We start from the raw sequence: 13,690 nt of genomic DNA on the forward strand, positions 1-13,690 counted from the left end.
CCAATATTGAATGCCCGTGACCTTCAATCCCTCAGGCGGCACTGCATCAAAAACCTACATCAATGTGTAAAGGATATCACCACATGGGCTCAGGAACACTTCAGAAAACCAATGTCAGTAAATACAGTTCTGCGCTATATCCGTAAGTGCAACTTGAAACTCTACTATGCAAAGCAAAAAACACTTATCAACAACACCCAGAAATGCCGCCGGCTTCTCTGGGCCCGAGCTCATCTAAGATGGACTGATGCAAAATGGAAAAGTGTTCTGTGGTCCGATGAGTCCACATTTCAAATTGTTTTTGGAAATTGTGGACCTCGTGTCCTCCAAGCCAAAGAGGAAAAGAACCAACCGGACTGTTATGGACGCAAAGTTCAAAAGCCAGCATCTGTGATGGTATGGGGCTGTGTTAGTGCCAATGGCATGGGTAACTTACACATCTGTGAAGGCACCATTAATGCTGAAAGGTACATACAGGTTTTGGAGAAACATATGCTGCCATCCAAGCAACGTCTTTTTCATGGATGCCCCTGCTTATTTCAGCAAGACAATGCCAAACCACATTCTGCACGTGTTACAACAGCGTGGCTTCATAGTAAAAGAGTGCAGGTACTAGACTGGCCTGCCAGCAGTCCAGACCTGTTTCCCATTGAAAATGTATAGCGCATTATGAAGCGTAAAATACGTCGACGGAGACCCCGGACTGTTGAACAGCTGAAGTTGACATCAAGCAAGAATGGGATAGAATTTCACCTACAAAGCTTCAACAATTAGTGTCCTCAGTTCCCAAATGTTTATTGAATGTTGTTAAAAGAAAAGGTGATGTAACACAGTGGTAAACATGACCCTGTCCCAGCTTTTTTGGAACGTATTGCAGCCGTAAAATTCAAAGTTAATGATTATTTGCTAAAAACAATCAAGTTTATCAGTTTGAACATTACATATCTTGTCTTTGTAGTGCATTCAATTAAATATAGGTCGAACATGATTTGCAAATCCTTGTATTCTGTTTTTATTTATGTTTAACACAATGTCCCAGCTTCATTGGAATTGGGGTTGTGCATTGTCTGCGATTGTCATTGCGATTTCCAAAAGTTCATCGCAAATAGTGTGGGAGCCTGAACAATATGCATTTGTAGCAGCATAACATTAATTTATGAATATGAAGTTCAATGGGGACGTCTCAAAGGGACCTTATGGTGATATTGACTCAGTAATACATTTTATTAGAAACACCTTTGATTTTACACAGCAGAAACTATCATTTTGGATTTGCGTTACTCCCAACTTTAGAAAGACAGTTGTATTGTTATTTTGGTGGGGTGGATGGTTTCCATTGCTCGCCATAATGTAATGGGTTCTTCCTGCTGTTTACTGTTTAGTATGTCAAAATGGTACTGTACATCATGTTCGGCCTTGTTTACCAAAGAAATATTTGGTCAAAGGTGTTCAACATGTGCAGCTGGCCTAAAGAATATATGTGGCTGCTTATGTAGACGGGCAGTGGACAGTGAGGCATGTCACATGTGTGATGCCGTGCCGCTGCAGTTGACTGCCATCGCTAGCTCGGAGGCACTTCTGCATTATATAATATAGTCAGCGACGGCATCGCTCTCTGGCTTCCCTCTGCATGCTCAGAAGGCAATTTTACATCCCATCGCATCGATGTGCTCCTAAATGCCTCCAAGATTTGCATTTTGTAGACTGCAATTCTGTGCCAAACAACTCAATGTGGTCACTAACATTATATTATCCTCTCAGTCTTCCACTTACGTAATATGTATTAAGAACGGTACGTTGCATTTACGCACCAAGTCAAATCAGCTGATGCGAAAGAATCGTGCTGCGCGAATGATCATTGTGCCCTTTTTGCGTCATTCTGTGTGCAGTCCACACGCTGCTCAAGTCGGCCTTCAACACAGTAGCCATAGAGAAAGAAAAGATCAAGCAGATTCTGTCTGACCAGGACCAGTCTGACCACTCAGCCCAGATCAACTCCCTCAGGAAGTCTCTGTCACAGGTAATGAGCCTGTCCTCAAGCCAGTGTGTAATGAATGTGTCTGTCAAGACACATCTGCTGCTTAGTATGCCACTGGTTGCCAGGGAACCATCAAGAAAAGTGCTGACTCGATAATTACTACAATTTAAATACAACTATACTATGGCTACAGTTTTGTGAAGTACTGTACAGTATATTCAAAAGCTGACAGGGAGTCAGCGCTGTCCCAGCATGAAGAGATGTGTGAGATCGTTGCGGCCCAATTGTCTTCTCATAATAATTGGTGAGAAAAAGAAATGTGCCGTGGACTTGACTACTGCTGCTCCTTGGGGGCGTCTTCTCTGCCCCACTAACTTACTGTAATTGGACTGTCCCTCACTAACTGTTTCCATCACACACACATAAAAGCTTATGTGACAACATCGTCCAAAAGCTGGAGGTCACATTTCTTGGCAAAAGCCTTGTGGGAAAAATAATAGTCACCAATCACTACACTGTGAAATTGGAGCGCTTCAATGGTCACAAATCAATATGGTGTCATTGTTTTTTCATTTGAAGCAGTGATATGTTTGGTGTCTTACTCTGGCTGCTCAACAGAAATTGGCAGACTAATTAATAATGATATATGCTGGTGAATCATACAGTAATTACTGTAATGTTTATTTAAACATAATCATTACATCGTTTAGATTGGTCCTCTCCTGCACTACTGGTACTGATGTAATAAGTATGCTGATTTATTTCTTATCCTCCAACAAATATCTTTTGTCTTAATTGGTTGATAAAGTATAAATTAATTTACATCAGACCAACCGATTAAATTTTTGCCCAAGGCCGTGTCCCAAAATGCAGAACTTCGAACCCGACTGAACCGCATCCACTCCGAGTCTGTCCTGTCGGAACAAGTTGTGAGCGTGAATATCATCTCCACTACTGATGAGGTAGGCCACTGTGTTCCTCATGGCTAATTTAGGGCTCCCATATTGATAAAACAACAGGGCAGCCAGGTAGTTATATTATTGGTTTCCTGCCTTATTGATCGATGGCCTTTCCGATTTTATGGTTTCTTCAGGAGAGGCTCAGTAATGTTTTAAGGGCTCATTATTCAATGCAGATGCTGACTTAAATGTTATGGGAAAATGACTAATTGCAAATGGATGGAAGCTTGCCATAAAATGAACTCCCGTGCCTTTCTGTCACTGTTCTCATGCGCGTCTCACGTGTTCACGATTGTCGGCAGGTTGTAGAGCACATGGGGATCCCTCTGACTCAGCAGACTTCCAATGAAAGTCGACTCTCCATGTCGGAGTCTGTATCCGAGTTTTTTGACGCCCAGGAAGTGCTTCTCTCAGCCAGCTCGTCAGAGAATGAGGTAATTTGAGTCTTTGGGGTGGAGCGCGAGGACCATAATGTAGACCCCGGATTAGTTAGCAACTAATGAGACTGGCCTGCAAGGTTAAAATAGCAGAATTAATGGAAACTCAATCATAGTCAGGCACTTAGAAGGGCTCCCTGTTAATTGGGGCAGACGCCTCATCCCTCATTTGGCTTCAATATGGTCTTTTATTTCTTTATGTTTAATTAGAACAATGCTTCCAGCTCTGTTTAAAAGAACAATTAGGCCACTTGAACCCATCATTTCTGTCTGCTAACTCTCTGTAGCCTCTGAGGGGCTATTAAAGAGGGTTGCTCTCCAGGCATGCATTGACCCATGTGAAGGATCACTCTCATAGGACATTTATCACACTGTAGCATGAAGGCAGGCCCATTCAGACCCGTGTTGGCCAAACGTAAAGCACCAGGAGACTGCCACACGGGCCAATACAGATGTGCTTGCATGAAAAATGTGCTGTAGTCTCTCGCCTCGTGATAGCTGCAGTACTGTGCTGCAGCTTATTCCCCTTGGGGAAACTGCAGAGAGTGCAGCCAAACCTGCCTGCAGTTTGTGTCCAACTATCCTGAATCTCCCCCTCTACCTGTTCCACTTACAGGGCTCAGACGATGAGTCGTACGTCAGCGATGTGAGCGATAACATCTCAGAGGACAATGCCAGTGTGACCGATAACGTCTCCAGGCAAAGTAGGTCCACCTCGTTCTGCACCGTCACTAACTTCGATTCAGCATTTTCCAGTTTTGTGTCAGGAATAGGGTGCAATGACTCAACAGAGGATCCTACTCTGAGGAAACTATAAACACTGACACGCTCACACGCTGGTAAGGCGCTTGGCGAGCTCCTTTATCATTGTGGCTGAAGCCACGGACTTTCCTGGGCTGCTCTGTACCAAGATCTTTTCTTAGGCTTTATGAGCCGCCTGTGTGGAGAGGGATGGGCTCTCCCTCTTTCATCTCTGTCACACCCCAAACACTTTTAGCAATACATAAAAGTAAGGGAGCTTTCAGTAGTCTAGTCTTGGAAACGTCAAGGTCATGCGGACACAGTGGTAGGCATTAAAAGTAAACAAAACCGCAAAACTCAGCATGCAGTTTAGCAGGAGTCAAGTGAATAATCCAGTTTCAACACAAGTTGCACCCCGATATGAGAGTAGAACTATATATTCTATATACAGTTGCATCACAATAAATTAAGAGTATTGCCGAAGTTAATTTCAGTAGCTTAATTGAAAAAGTAAAACTCATGTACTATGCAGATTGATTAAACCCTCATGAAAATAGTTTTCAGAAGACCAATTTCTAACTAACTTCTATATTATTGTGACTGAAGCAATATTCTAATTTCTTGAGAGGTGATTTTTTTTTTGTTAGCTGGAAGCTACATTCATTAAAATTATACAAGAAAATCATATTTCACTAGGTGTAGTGAACCTATGAGTTTGTATTTCCTAATGGAACTACTGAAATAAATTGAGTTTTCAATAATATTCTAACCAACTGAGATTCATCTGAACATGTTAAATGGGATTTTCCATGTCAAATGTAAATGAAATCTGGATCAGATCCAGATGCAATTACAGCTTCTGATCCTGTATACTTGTAACAATCTGAATTTACATGACATTTCATTCGTTCACTGACAGTGTAGTGGCTTACTTGCCTGACTTCTGTGCAGGCAGCGTGGGTTTAGTTCCCACTCAATGACGGGGTGAATGTGAGTGCGAACAGTTGTCCATCTCTATATGTGTAATCTGATGGACGGTGACCAGTCCAGGGTCTAGTCTGCCTCTCACTCAAAGTCAGTTGAACAGGATGAGCAACGTGGAAAATGGGTGAATGGACAGATTTGACTGATATATATTTTCACATAAAGAAAAAGCCAAATTGAGTTTTTTCTCTTTTCAGTGGCCAACGGAGACTTTGCTGGCTGTGCCTTCCGTAACGGCCGGCGCATCTGCCTGCCGGCGCCCTGTCCCGACACCGGCAACATCAACCTGTGGAACATCTTGCGAAACAACATAGGCAAGGACCTGTCCAAAGTGTCCATGCCCGTGGAGCTCAATGAGCCTCTCAACACGCTGCAGCGCATGTGTGAAGAGCTGGAGTACAGCGAGCTGCTGGACAAGGCCGCTGAGACGGAGGATCCCTTTGAACGCATGGTAAACCTCAAGTACCACCCAAAAACATTTCTTGGCTCTCCAAGTACCAATATAATGACCAACTTGAAAATACTGTACTTACTTTCTTATCTGTAAAGATTTTTTTTTATCTGTGGAAGTTAATGCCCGTAAAAAAAAAAAAACGGTTGCAAAGCTTGTTTCGCATCAGGAAAAATAAAGCAAATCCAAGACGGGAAAAACTTTTTCTATAAGCGACGAGGGGAGAAAAAAAAAAAAGGAAATAAAATGTTTGTGTAACAAAATGGTCATTTTGTTTTAAGGCCATATCGTTCGCCTATAAACACACATCCACACCTAAAGGCCTCAGCACAGGTTTTAACCTAGGCCAAGATGTGAGCGGCTATACCACTGTGCCTCCCTGCCAGGCGACAGGATGCCTCAGTACTTCCTATCTTATTTATAAAACCTGCTAGTCCCTTCTGGTTGATGTCCGAAGTGGTGGTGTTTTGCTTCTGCCAGGTTCTGGTCGCTGCCTTCGCCGTATCAGGCTACTCATCCACCTACTACAGAGCAGGAAGTAAGCCATTCAACCCGCTCCTTGGAGAGACGTACGAATGTATAAGAGAAGACAAGGGCTTCTGTTTTTTCTCTGAACAGGTAAAGACTTGCTCACACGATCTTTCTTACTGGAATCACACTCACTGTGCAAAACATTTGGTACAGCGGTGCCTTCAGATACGAACGACCCGACCCGACCCCCCTTATGAGTCTTTGGAGATACAAGCAATCGCTCAGCTGATTTCTGGCTTCGACGTGAGGAACATTTGAGATACGAGCGCTAAAGAACCATGTAAATTAGCCTTAAAATCCTTCACCTTAAAAACGACTAATACTACTGCAGCTTACTGAGTCTCTTACAGTAGCTGTGAAACTCTTGTGTGTGTGTGTGTCTGAATGACTGTATTGTATTGTGCCCCCCCCCCACCCCAACCCCCCTGTGGCCAGGTCGGACACACCAAAAGGAACTGCAATGAATTAATCATGATTCACAAACAAAATTCTTGTTTCTTTCCATTCTGTTTAACTATGTTATTGCTATATTCTTTTATAAAGTACAATATTATAGAATGCTACTTTCCTTTAAAAAAAAAAATAACATTACCAAATTTGTTGTTGGCCTTTTTGGGAGGAGGCTGTTAAGGTTTCATGGTATTTCCATTGATTTCAATGGGGAAAAGATCATTTATGGTAAGTGTTTTGACTTATAAGTGTATTCACAGAATGAATTAAACTTACATATCAAAACATCACTGCATATCTCATTTATTTATTTATTTATACAAGGTGTTCTAAATATGAAATCATTTGAAATATGAATATCTGAATAAGTACATCACCTAGGCAAACAAAATTAAATAGGGTTCATGTTGAAGAAAAAGATTTATTCATCAAAATTCCAACATTTTTAAACGGCTATAGATTCTATGACGGATTTCACAAAACTTAACGTGTGCGCTGCCTGTGACATGACCCATATTTTCCTTTTTGCCTTCCTTGAATTTTTGTGTTTTTTTTTTTTTTTTACAATTTAAAATGACAGAGTAGTCAGACTTTTTCTTCTCTCAAGGTGAGCCACCATCCTCCCATTTCTGCCTGCCACTGTGAGTCCAAGAACTTCACGTTCTGGCAAGGTAGGCTGCACCTCTGATTTATGGGGGATTTCTGGATGGATGGATGGATAGAATAAAGTTTCAGATGTCCTTGTTATTCCAACATCAATACAATGTAACAATATGTTGCTCTTGACTGGCAGAGTTTTGCTGTTTTTCTCCCCACAGATGTGAGATGGAAAAATAAATTCTGGGGAAAATCAATGGAGATATTGCCAGTCGGGACAGTGAGCCTCATGATTCCCAGGTAACCTCCATACCGACGCACTTATTCTCACTTATGCCTTCAAAACGGCTGCCTAAAAAGCGAGTGAGTCTTAACACACCACACACATGAAGAAATACGGTGGAGCCTGTGGGTTCGAACATCATCTGTCCACAGATGTGTTCCTATTTAGAATACATTTTGTCGCCAATATGAATCCCCTTTATTAAGTGCACAGGCATTGGTTTGCCTTTTTGTGAGATACACCAGTCTTATGTGATGTCATGCACTTTAGTCTTAATTTTTCTGAAAATTGTGGTTGAATTCCAATGTGTTCGACCAGGTGCGAGTCAATGAAATTTTACCTGTAAACTGACACAAAAGTCTGATGTTGTGGTAAGTCCTTCTGGGTGGTTTTCATTTCAAGTCTCACACGCTGCAACTATCTAATGCACTGAGTTTAATGTTTATTTTTTTAGTTTGACCTTCACTTGCATAGAAAAGCCATTTTGTGTATTAGAATATGCTCCAACACAGTGTGCAACGTGCATTTCTGAGGAAATGTAATAAAAAATACACCTACTTGAAAGCAGATTTAGACATGGCGCAAAAAAAAAAGAAATATCAAAGAGGAAGGCAAAAGGGGAAATGTGTGTCAAATCACAGACGGTGCGCATATTGAAGATTTGTGAAGTGTTGTCAAATAGCTAATAAAATCCCCGTTTTATTTTTCAACATGAAGCCAATTTCATTTTGTGTGCCTAGCACATGTAGTTATTCAGATAATTATATACATATATACTATATACACACACACACATATATATATATATATATATATATATATATATTAAATACCCTGAGTTCATATGGCCTACTCCGAGTGGTCACATAGTGAACGTGAGATATTTGATGATCGAAATGGCCTTAAAAACAAAAGTTAAAAGCCTTCCATTTTGCTTCTTTCCACCTGCAGCTACCATGTCTGGGTTCTTGTATTTGATGTGTTCCCTGTGTCTGTTCAGGTTTGGAGATCACTACGAATGGAACAAAGTGACCACGTGTGTCCACAACATCCTCAGTGGCCGGCGGTGGATCGAACACTACGGCGAGATCACCATCAGGAACACAAAAAGCAGCGCTTGCCTCTGCAAACTCACTTTCGTCAAGGTCATTGGAGGTTTGGTTGGAGCTGGGCCACGTATGGTCTACATGTGCTGATAAGTGGACCCTCCTTCTTTTAGGGGAACTACTGGAGTTCGAACTTGAATGAGATCCAAGGATTTGTGATGGACCAAGAAGGAAAAGTGATCCACAGGCTTTTTGGAAAATGGCACGAGGGGCTTTACTGTGGTGTCCCACCGTCTGCCAAATGTATCTGGAGGCCAGGTAGGCACCTGGATGGGGGATACAATGAACCATTCTAGAGCCACCCTCCCGAGTTGAAAATCCGCAGTTGACCAGATGATTTTTTTTTTTTTAAATAGTTTGACCTCTCCCACACTTTTAACACATTTAAACTTATTAAAATAAACTTAAAATGATTAAAACTCATTTTGAGTATTCATTAGGCAGTGTTCTTGCCTCAAGTTACACAAACATGAAAACACAAAACAAAAGATATAGTATCACCAAAATGTTCAGCCAAAACGTGTCATTGTGTCCAACGAAATTCCGCTAGGTTAATGGTAACATATAATGCAAAAAAACACAGATGAGGTAATGATAATTAGCATTGATTTTTCGGTAATTAAAAAAAACTGTTACTTTAACAGACATGGAGTAGCAACAAATACAAACCGGAATTTAGTGGACCCCCATGTCGTCATGTTTTTTCTTTGGAACCTATCTCCCGTTATTCGCAGGAAATTATTATTATGTTTTTTTTAAACCGTTTTTTTTTCATGGTAAAATAACGTGCAGTATGTTTGTAAGCATCTGAAATGCTATGGCACCTTTTCGAAATGTTTTGGGATCAGAGTCTATGGTATATTTATGGTTTAAACTTTTAATATAGCCAACAACAATCAACTACTCCCATATTTTACCATTCACGTTTGGGCTTGGTAACTAACCCAGCGACTAGCGGTGTCCACTGTATATTCTGCTCTGTGGGAACAACAACTATTACTGGGGTTTAGTTGAGGACCTTCTCTGCCTATTTTTCTTTCTGTTAAAAACATGTTGCATCTCTTCCAGTAGACCTCAGTGTTGCTCAGCATTGCTACACTAAAGCCGTGCGACTTTAAACTCAGACTTGCCTGTATACTATTAAACCAAATTGATTGCTTAAAAATCTGACACATGTCAAACTGGTGGCCCGGGGGCCAGATCTGGCCCACCACATCATTTTATGTGGCCCGCGAAAGCAAATCAAAATTGATAATTGTGTTCTATTATAATAACGTTGAAATATCCCAAGCATTTTTTGTTACCAACCCCCCTTCGAAAAGAAATGTACTACTTGAAAAATGTATTATAGGCTTCTGAATTCCAAAGTAGTTATTCATCAATTTGTCATGTAATTATATGAGGTGATAATTCCTTTATATGGGTTCACAGTCATAACGGCCTTGAGAGGGAAGCCATAATTACAATGTGGCCCGTGACAAAAATGAGTTTGACACCCCTGATCTATGATATAGCGGGTTGCGAAGTGTACCCAAATATTCATGGTACGATATTCGAGAATTCACTTTTTTTTTTTTTTTTTTAAACCTATTCTCAGTTATTCGCTGAAAAACCCATTGTTCAAACCTATAGGCAAATGGAGTAGAATGTAAACTTTTTGGGGGGTGAGCCAATTAGTTGTGGATTCCGGGTATTCGCTGCAGGGCTCGGTCCCTATCCCACTGTACTTCTAATGCTGATCATCTTCTTGCTAGGCTCCATGCCCACAGACTACGAGCTATATTACGGCTTCACCAGGTTCGCCACTGAACTCAACGAGCTTTGTCCCGAGTTGAAAGACGTCCTGCCGCGAACGGACGCACGATTCAGACCCGATCAAAGGTCACAAGACCACCAGCAAACACAAACTCCACAAAGTGGATAGCAACTTTAGTAAATCAATGTGCACTCTGGTTCACACCAGGTACCTAGAAGAGGCAAACTTGGAGCTGGCCGCCTCCGAGAAGCAGCGAATCGAAGACTTGCAGAGGACAAGGAGGAAGTGGAATGAAGAGAATAATGTGATACAAGAGCCTTGCTTCTTCAAGTAAGACACTGCACTCATTCATCATACATTCACCCTGGCTTACGAAACTTTGCCTATTCATTTCCATTATTTCTGCCGTTAATTTGCATAAACATTTAGTCCCTTTCTGACTGCGGTGCATTGTCAAGGCTCTAGTGTGTGCATCACAATGACGTGGGAGTTAAGGGCAAAGTGCGACTAACTGTCCTTGGCAATACAAGAACTAAAGAAGGAAATAAAAAAAGAAAGAAAGAAAGGAAGAAAAGTCCACAACAGAATACAGGTCACAATTTTCTGGTACTAACGGCTTTATTTTTGTTACAGGAAAGTGGTTGATGCTAATCACAGGGAACGTTGGGTGTCCAACAACATGTATTGGGAGCTGCGCAAAACCCCCGGATTTATCAACATGGAACCTACAGTGAGCCTGTGGTAGCCCACCGCCCCTCGCTCCCCTCCTCACATTGCACCGTCTGACTGCACACTTGAGATGTGAGGAGAAACACTAACACACACATTTGGACGTGAGCGAGCCCTGCTGGGGCTCTTTGGCCCGCCCTGATTGGTGGGAAGCTGTCAAGAGGAGCGTCACCTTCATTGTGCTTGCGAAGGTACAAGTCCCGCGCGGATCTTTTTCAGCTAGTTAAACGACTCCCGAGTCGGCCTTAAACGCGTACACCCATACTTAGCTACAACCACGTGCATGCTTGAGAGCTTTCACTGGCATCCGGCCATATTTAATACATTACTCTTGTAGAAAAACTGATATTTTTATAAAATATCTTAGCAGATTTTATTTATTTTTTGCCTTTTAATACAATTTGTGATGGGGAACAACTTGTCAAGCCACACAGCTGCACGCACACGTCCAATAACATGTTACACTACACAGTGTAACCATGTTCAACTGAAAATCAATAGACAGACAGACACTAGGTAAAAAGTCTCCTCGCTCTCACCTTGTGGACCCCTCACCCCGTCCGTGCCCGCTATCTAATTTTAACCATCTGCATAAAAGCCACTTTGTCCATATATAGTGGTGAGCTTACTTCGCTACACTGCAGGGAGACCCTCTAAACCAGGGGTGGGCAAAGTGCGGCCTGCCGAGAATTTACATTGTGAAGAATCCTGTTATATTTGTTGCATTAATGTAGCCATTTTTTGTGCGTGTAAAACTGGCTAATTTAAATGTTTTTAGTTATTTGTTTTTACTTTTTTCCCCCTAAAACCGGTTCATTAAAATACATTCAGTCATTCATTTTTTTTTCGTAAGTGAATACATGGTAAATGTATTGATTGTAGATATTAGTTTTTGCCATTTTCTTACTCTAAAATGGATTAAAATATATTTATTCATAAAATCAATAGTAATTCAATAATTGGGTGATTGATTGTCAATATTTCGCCATTTCCCCCCTAGAATTGTTACATTAAAAAGTCATTGAATAATTGGGTAATTTATTTTTAATATGATTTTGTATTCAATAATTGGCTAAATTATAATTTCATTAATTAAAAAGAAATGATTGAGGTTGAATTACTATTTTATTATGAAAACAAAATATTTTACATACACATTTTAATAACCATCTGGCCATTTTAAAAATCAAACGAATTACAAAACAAAAAAGTTTGCCCAAACCTGCTCAAAACCCACGTTCAGTGAAGGAGGACTGTACTAGGAGCAAAGTCAAACACCAAAAGAATATACTAATTTATTTATCTGAAGACAGGTGGCTTCATTATTTTACTATAACCACCCAAAGTGCGGTACTATTTTCTATTACGAACGTCTCATCAACACACTTATTACACTACATGGACTTGGACAAAGGTATTGGGGTGACTGGTTGTTGTACCCATGGAAAGTTAAGTTTTTTGGAATGGAGGAGCCTGGGAGAAAACCAGAGTACCCAGAGAGAAAATGCAAACTCCACACAGGAAGGCCCGAGCCAAGACGCAAACGTCCAACCTTGGGACTGTGAGGCAGTTAGCAGATTCTAACCACTAGGATACTGCGCTGCCCTACAAATTAATTCATAGACTGAAGAAGACTTTTTGTCCATGCAGTGTAGTATGTCAGGTTCTGGCAGCTACTTTGTCAACCCTAAGACAGAAGAGCCACCTGCTGCTCACTCAAGGAAAATACAGCTTACTGATACAGGTTTTATTGATCGATTTATTATTATTTAGCTGAACAATAACTAGCAACTAAAACTGATAGATACGACAGCTATTATTGGACGTTTTTTAACACCAGTGCTGACAGACAACATAATTATGGAGTAGAACTTTACTTTTGCTTATGATGTTTGTCTGCACTTTCCCCCCACAACAAGTCTTCAGTTTCATCGCTGTGCCTTAACGCATTTAAGAATGACACACACACACTGCTGGTGAGAAGATGTTCTGCCATTCACATCCATCTGCATCTCTGCTAAGCGATAATAAAGCTAAAAGACTGCGTGTGTTCTTGCTAAACATATGTCTTACAGTAGATTTACACACACAAGCCGTAAAATAGGTTCTTTGCTATGCCGCCATACAACATGCAACCTGAAGTAACTGTAAATACAGCACATCTAGAAAATGAATCCATCCATCCATCCATTTTCTGTAGCGCTTTTCCTCATTAGGGTCGCAGGTGAGCTCGAATCTATCCCAGCTGACTTTGGGCAAGAGGCGGCTTACACCCTGGACTGGTCGACAGCCAATCGCAGAAAGTGGTCATTCTAACAAAAGCGAAACAGTGTTCACCCAGCAGCACAAGCGGAAAATAGAATGGACGCACAGGCATGACGACGCTCCTGGGAGAGAGAAAAAAGTCACCTCCATCTATTGTCCCACCTGCATGTGTAACCTGCCAATGATTGTTGCGGATGCCTTACAGAAAGGTTCTGTTCTTGTTGTGGGCCGGACCGCGTCCGCTCCGTTTCCTGATGGTACCTTCTTTAAAAAGTGCAATTGAAATAAAGTACATATCTTTCCATCAACACTGTACACTGCTGCTACATAGTGCTTGTACTAATAAAACCGGACCTTCGGTGTGTGGTTTATTCACCCAACTTGCCCGCTTTGTCTGTGTGTGTTTGTGTGTAAACACAACAA

At 41.2% G+C, this 13,690-nt stretch overlaps 1 protein-coding gene across 6 annotated transcripts in view; it reads left to right on the plus strand.

The window, feature by feature from the left end:
- Positions 1 to 13,639, plus strand: part of osbpl6 (oxysterol binding protein-like 6) — a 34,724-nt gene extending 21,085 nt beyond the window's left edge. For 4 of the 6 annotated variants that reach the window (XM_061691518.1, XM_061691521.1, XM_061691519.1 and 1 more), the window contains 13 exons: positions 1,890 to 2,020; positions 2,833 to 2,940; positions 3,240 to 3,371; positions 3,991 to 4,078; positions 5,297 to 5,550; positions 6,031 to 6,168; positions 7,139 to 7,202; positions 7,350 to 7,428; positions 8,412 to 8,556; positions 8,631 to 8,775; positions 10,272 to 10,398; positions 10,481 to 10,603; positions 10,907 to 13,639. In XM_061691518.1, coding sequence (XP_061547502.1) covers positions 1,890 to 2,020; positions 2,833 to 2,940; positions 3,240 to 3,371; positions 3,991 to 4,078; positions 5,297 to 5,550; positions 6,031 to 6,168; positions 7,139 to 7,202; positions 7,350 to 7,428; positions 8,412 to 8,556; positions 8,631 to 8,775; positions 10,272 to 10,398; positions 10,481 to 10,603; positions 10,907 to 11,018 — 1,646 coding nt within the window. In that variant the 3' untranslated portion in view covers positions 11,019 to 13,639. The remainder of the gene's footprint in view (positions 1 to 1,889; positions 2,021 to 2,832; positions 2,941 to 3,239; positions 3,372 to 3,990; positions 4,079 to 5,296; positions 5,551 to 6,030; positions 6,169 to 7,138; positions 7,203 to 7,349; positions 7,429 to 8,411; positions 8,557 to 8,630; positions 8,776 to 10,271; positions 10,399 to 10,480; positions 10,604 to 10,906) is intronic. The other 2 variants (XR_009769554.1, XR_009769555.1) reach the window with 2 other exon arrangements.
- The last annotated feature ends 51 nt before the right edge of the window (positions 13,640 to 13,690 follow it).

This window comes from Phycodurus eques, chromosome 12, assembly GCF_024500275.1.
Source record: "Phycodurus eques isolate BA_2022a chromosome 12, UOR_Pequ_1.1, whole genome shotgun sequence".
NCBI lineage: Eukaryota > Metazoa > Chordata > Actinopteri > Syngnathiformes > Syngnathidae > Phycodurus > Phycodurus eques.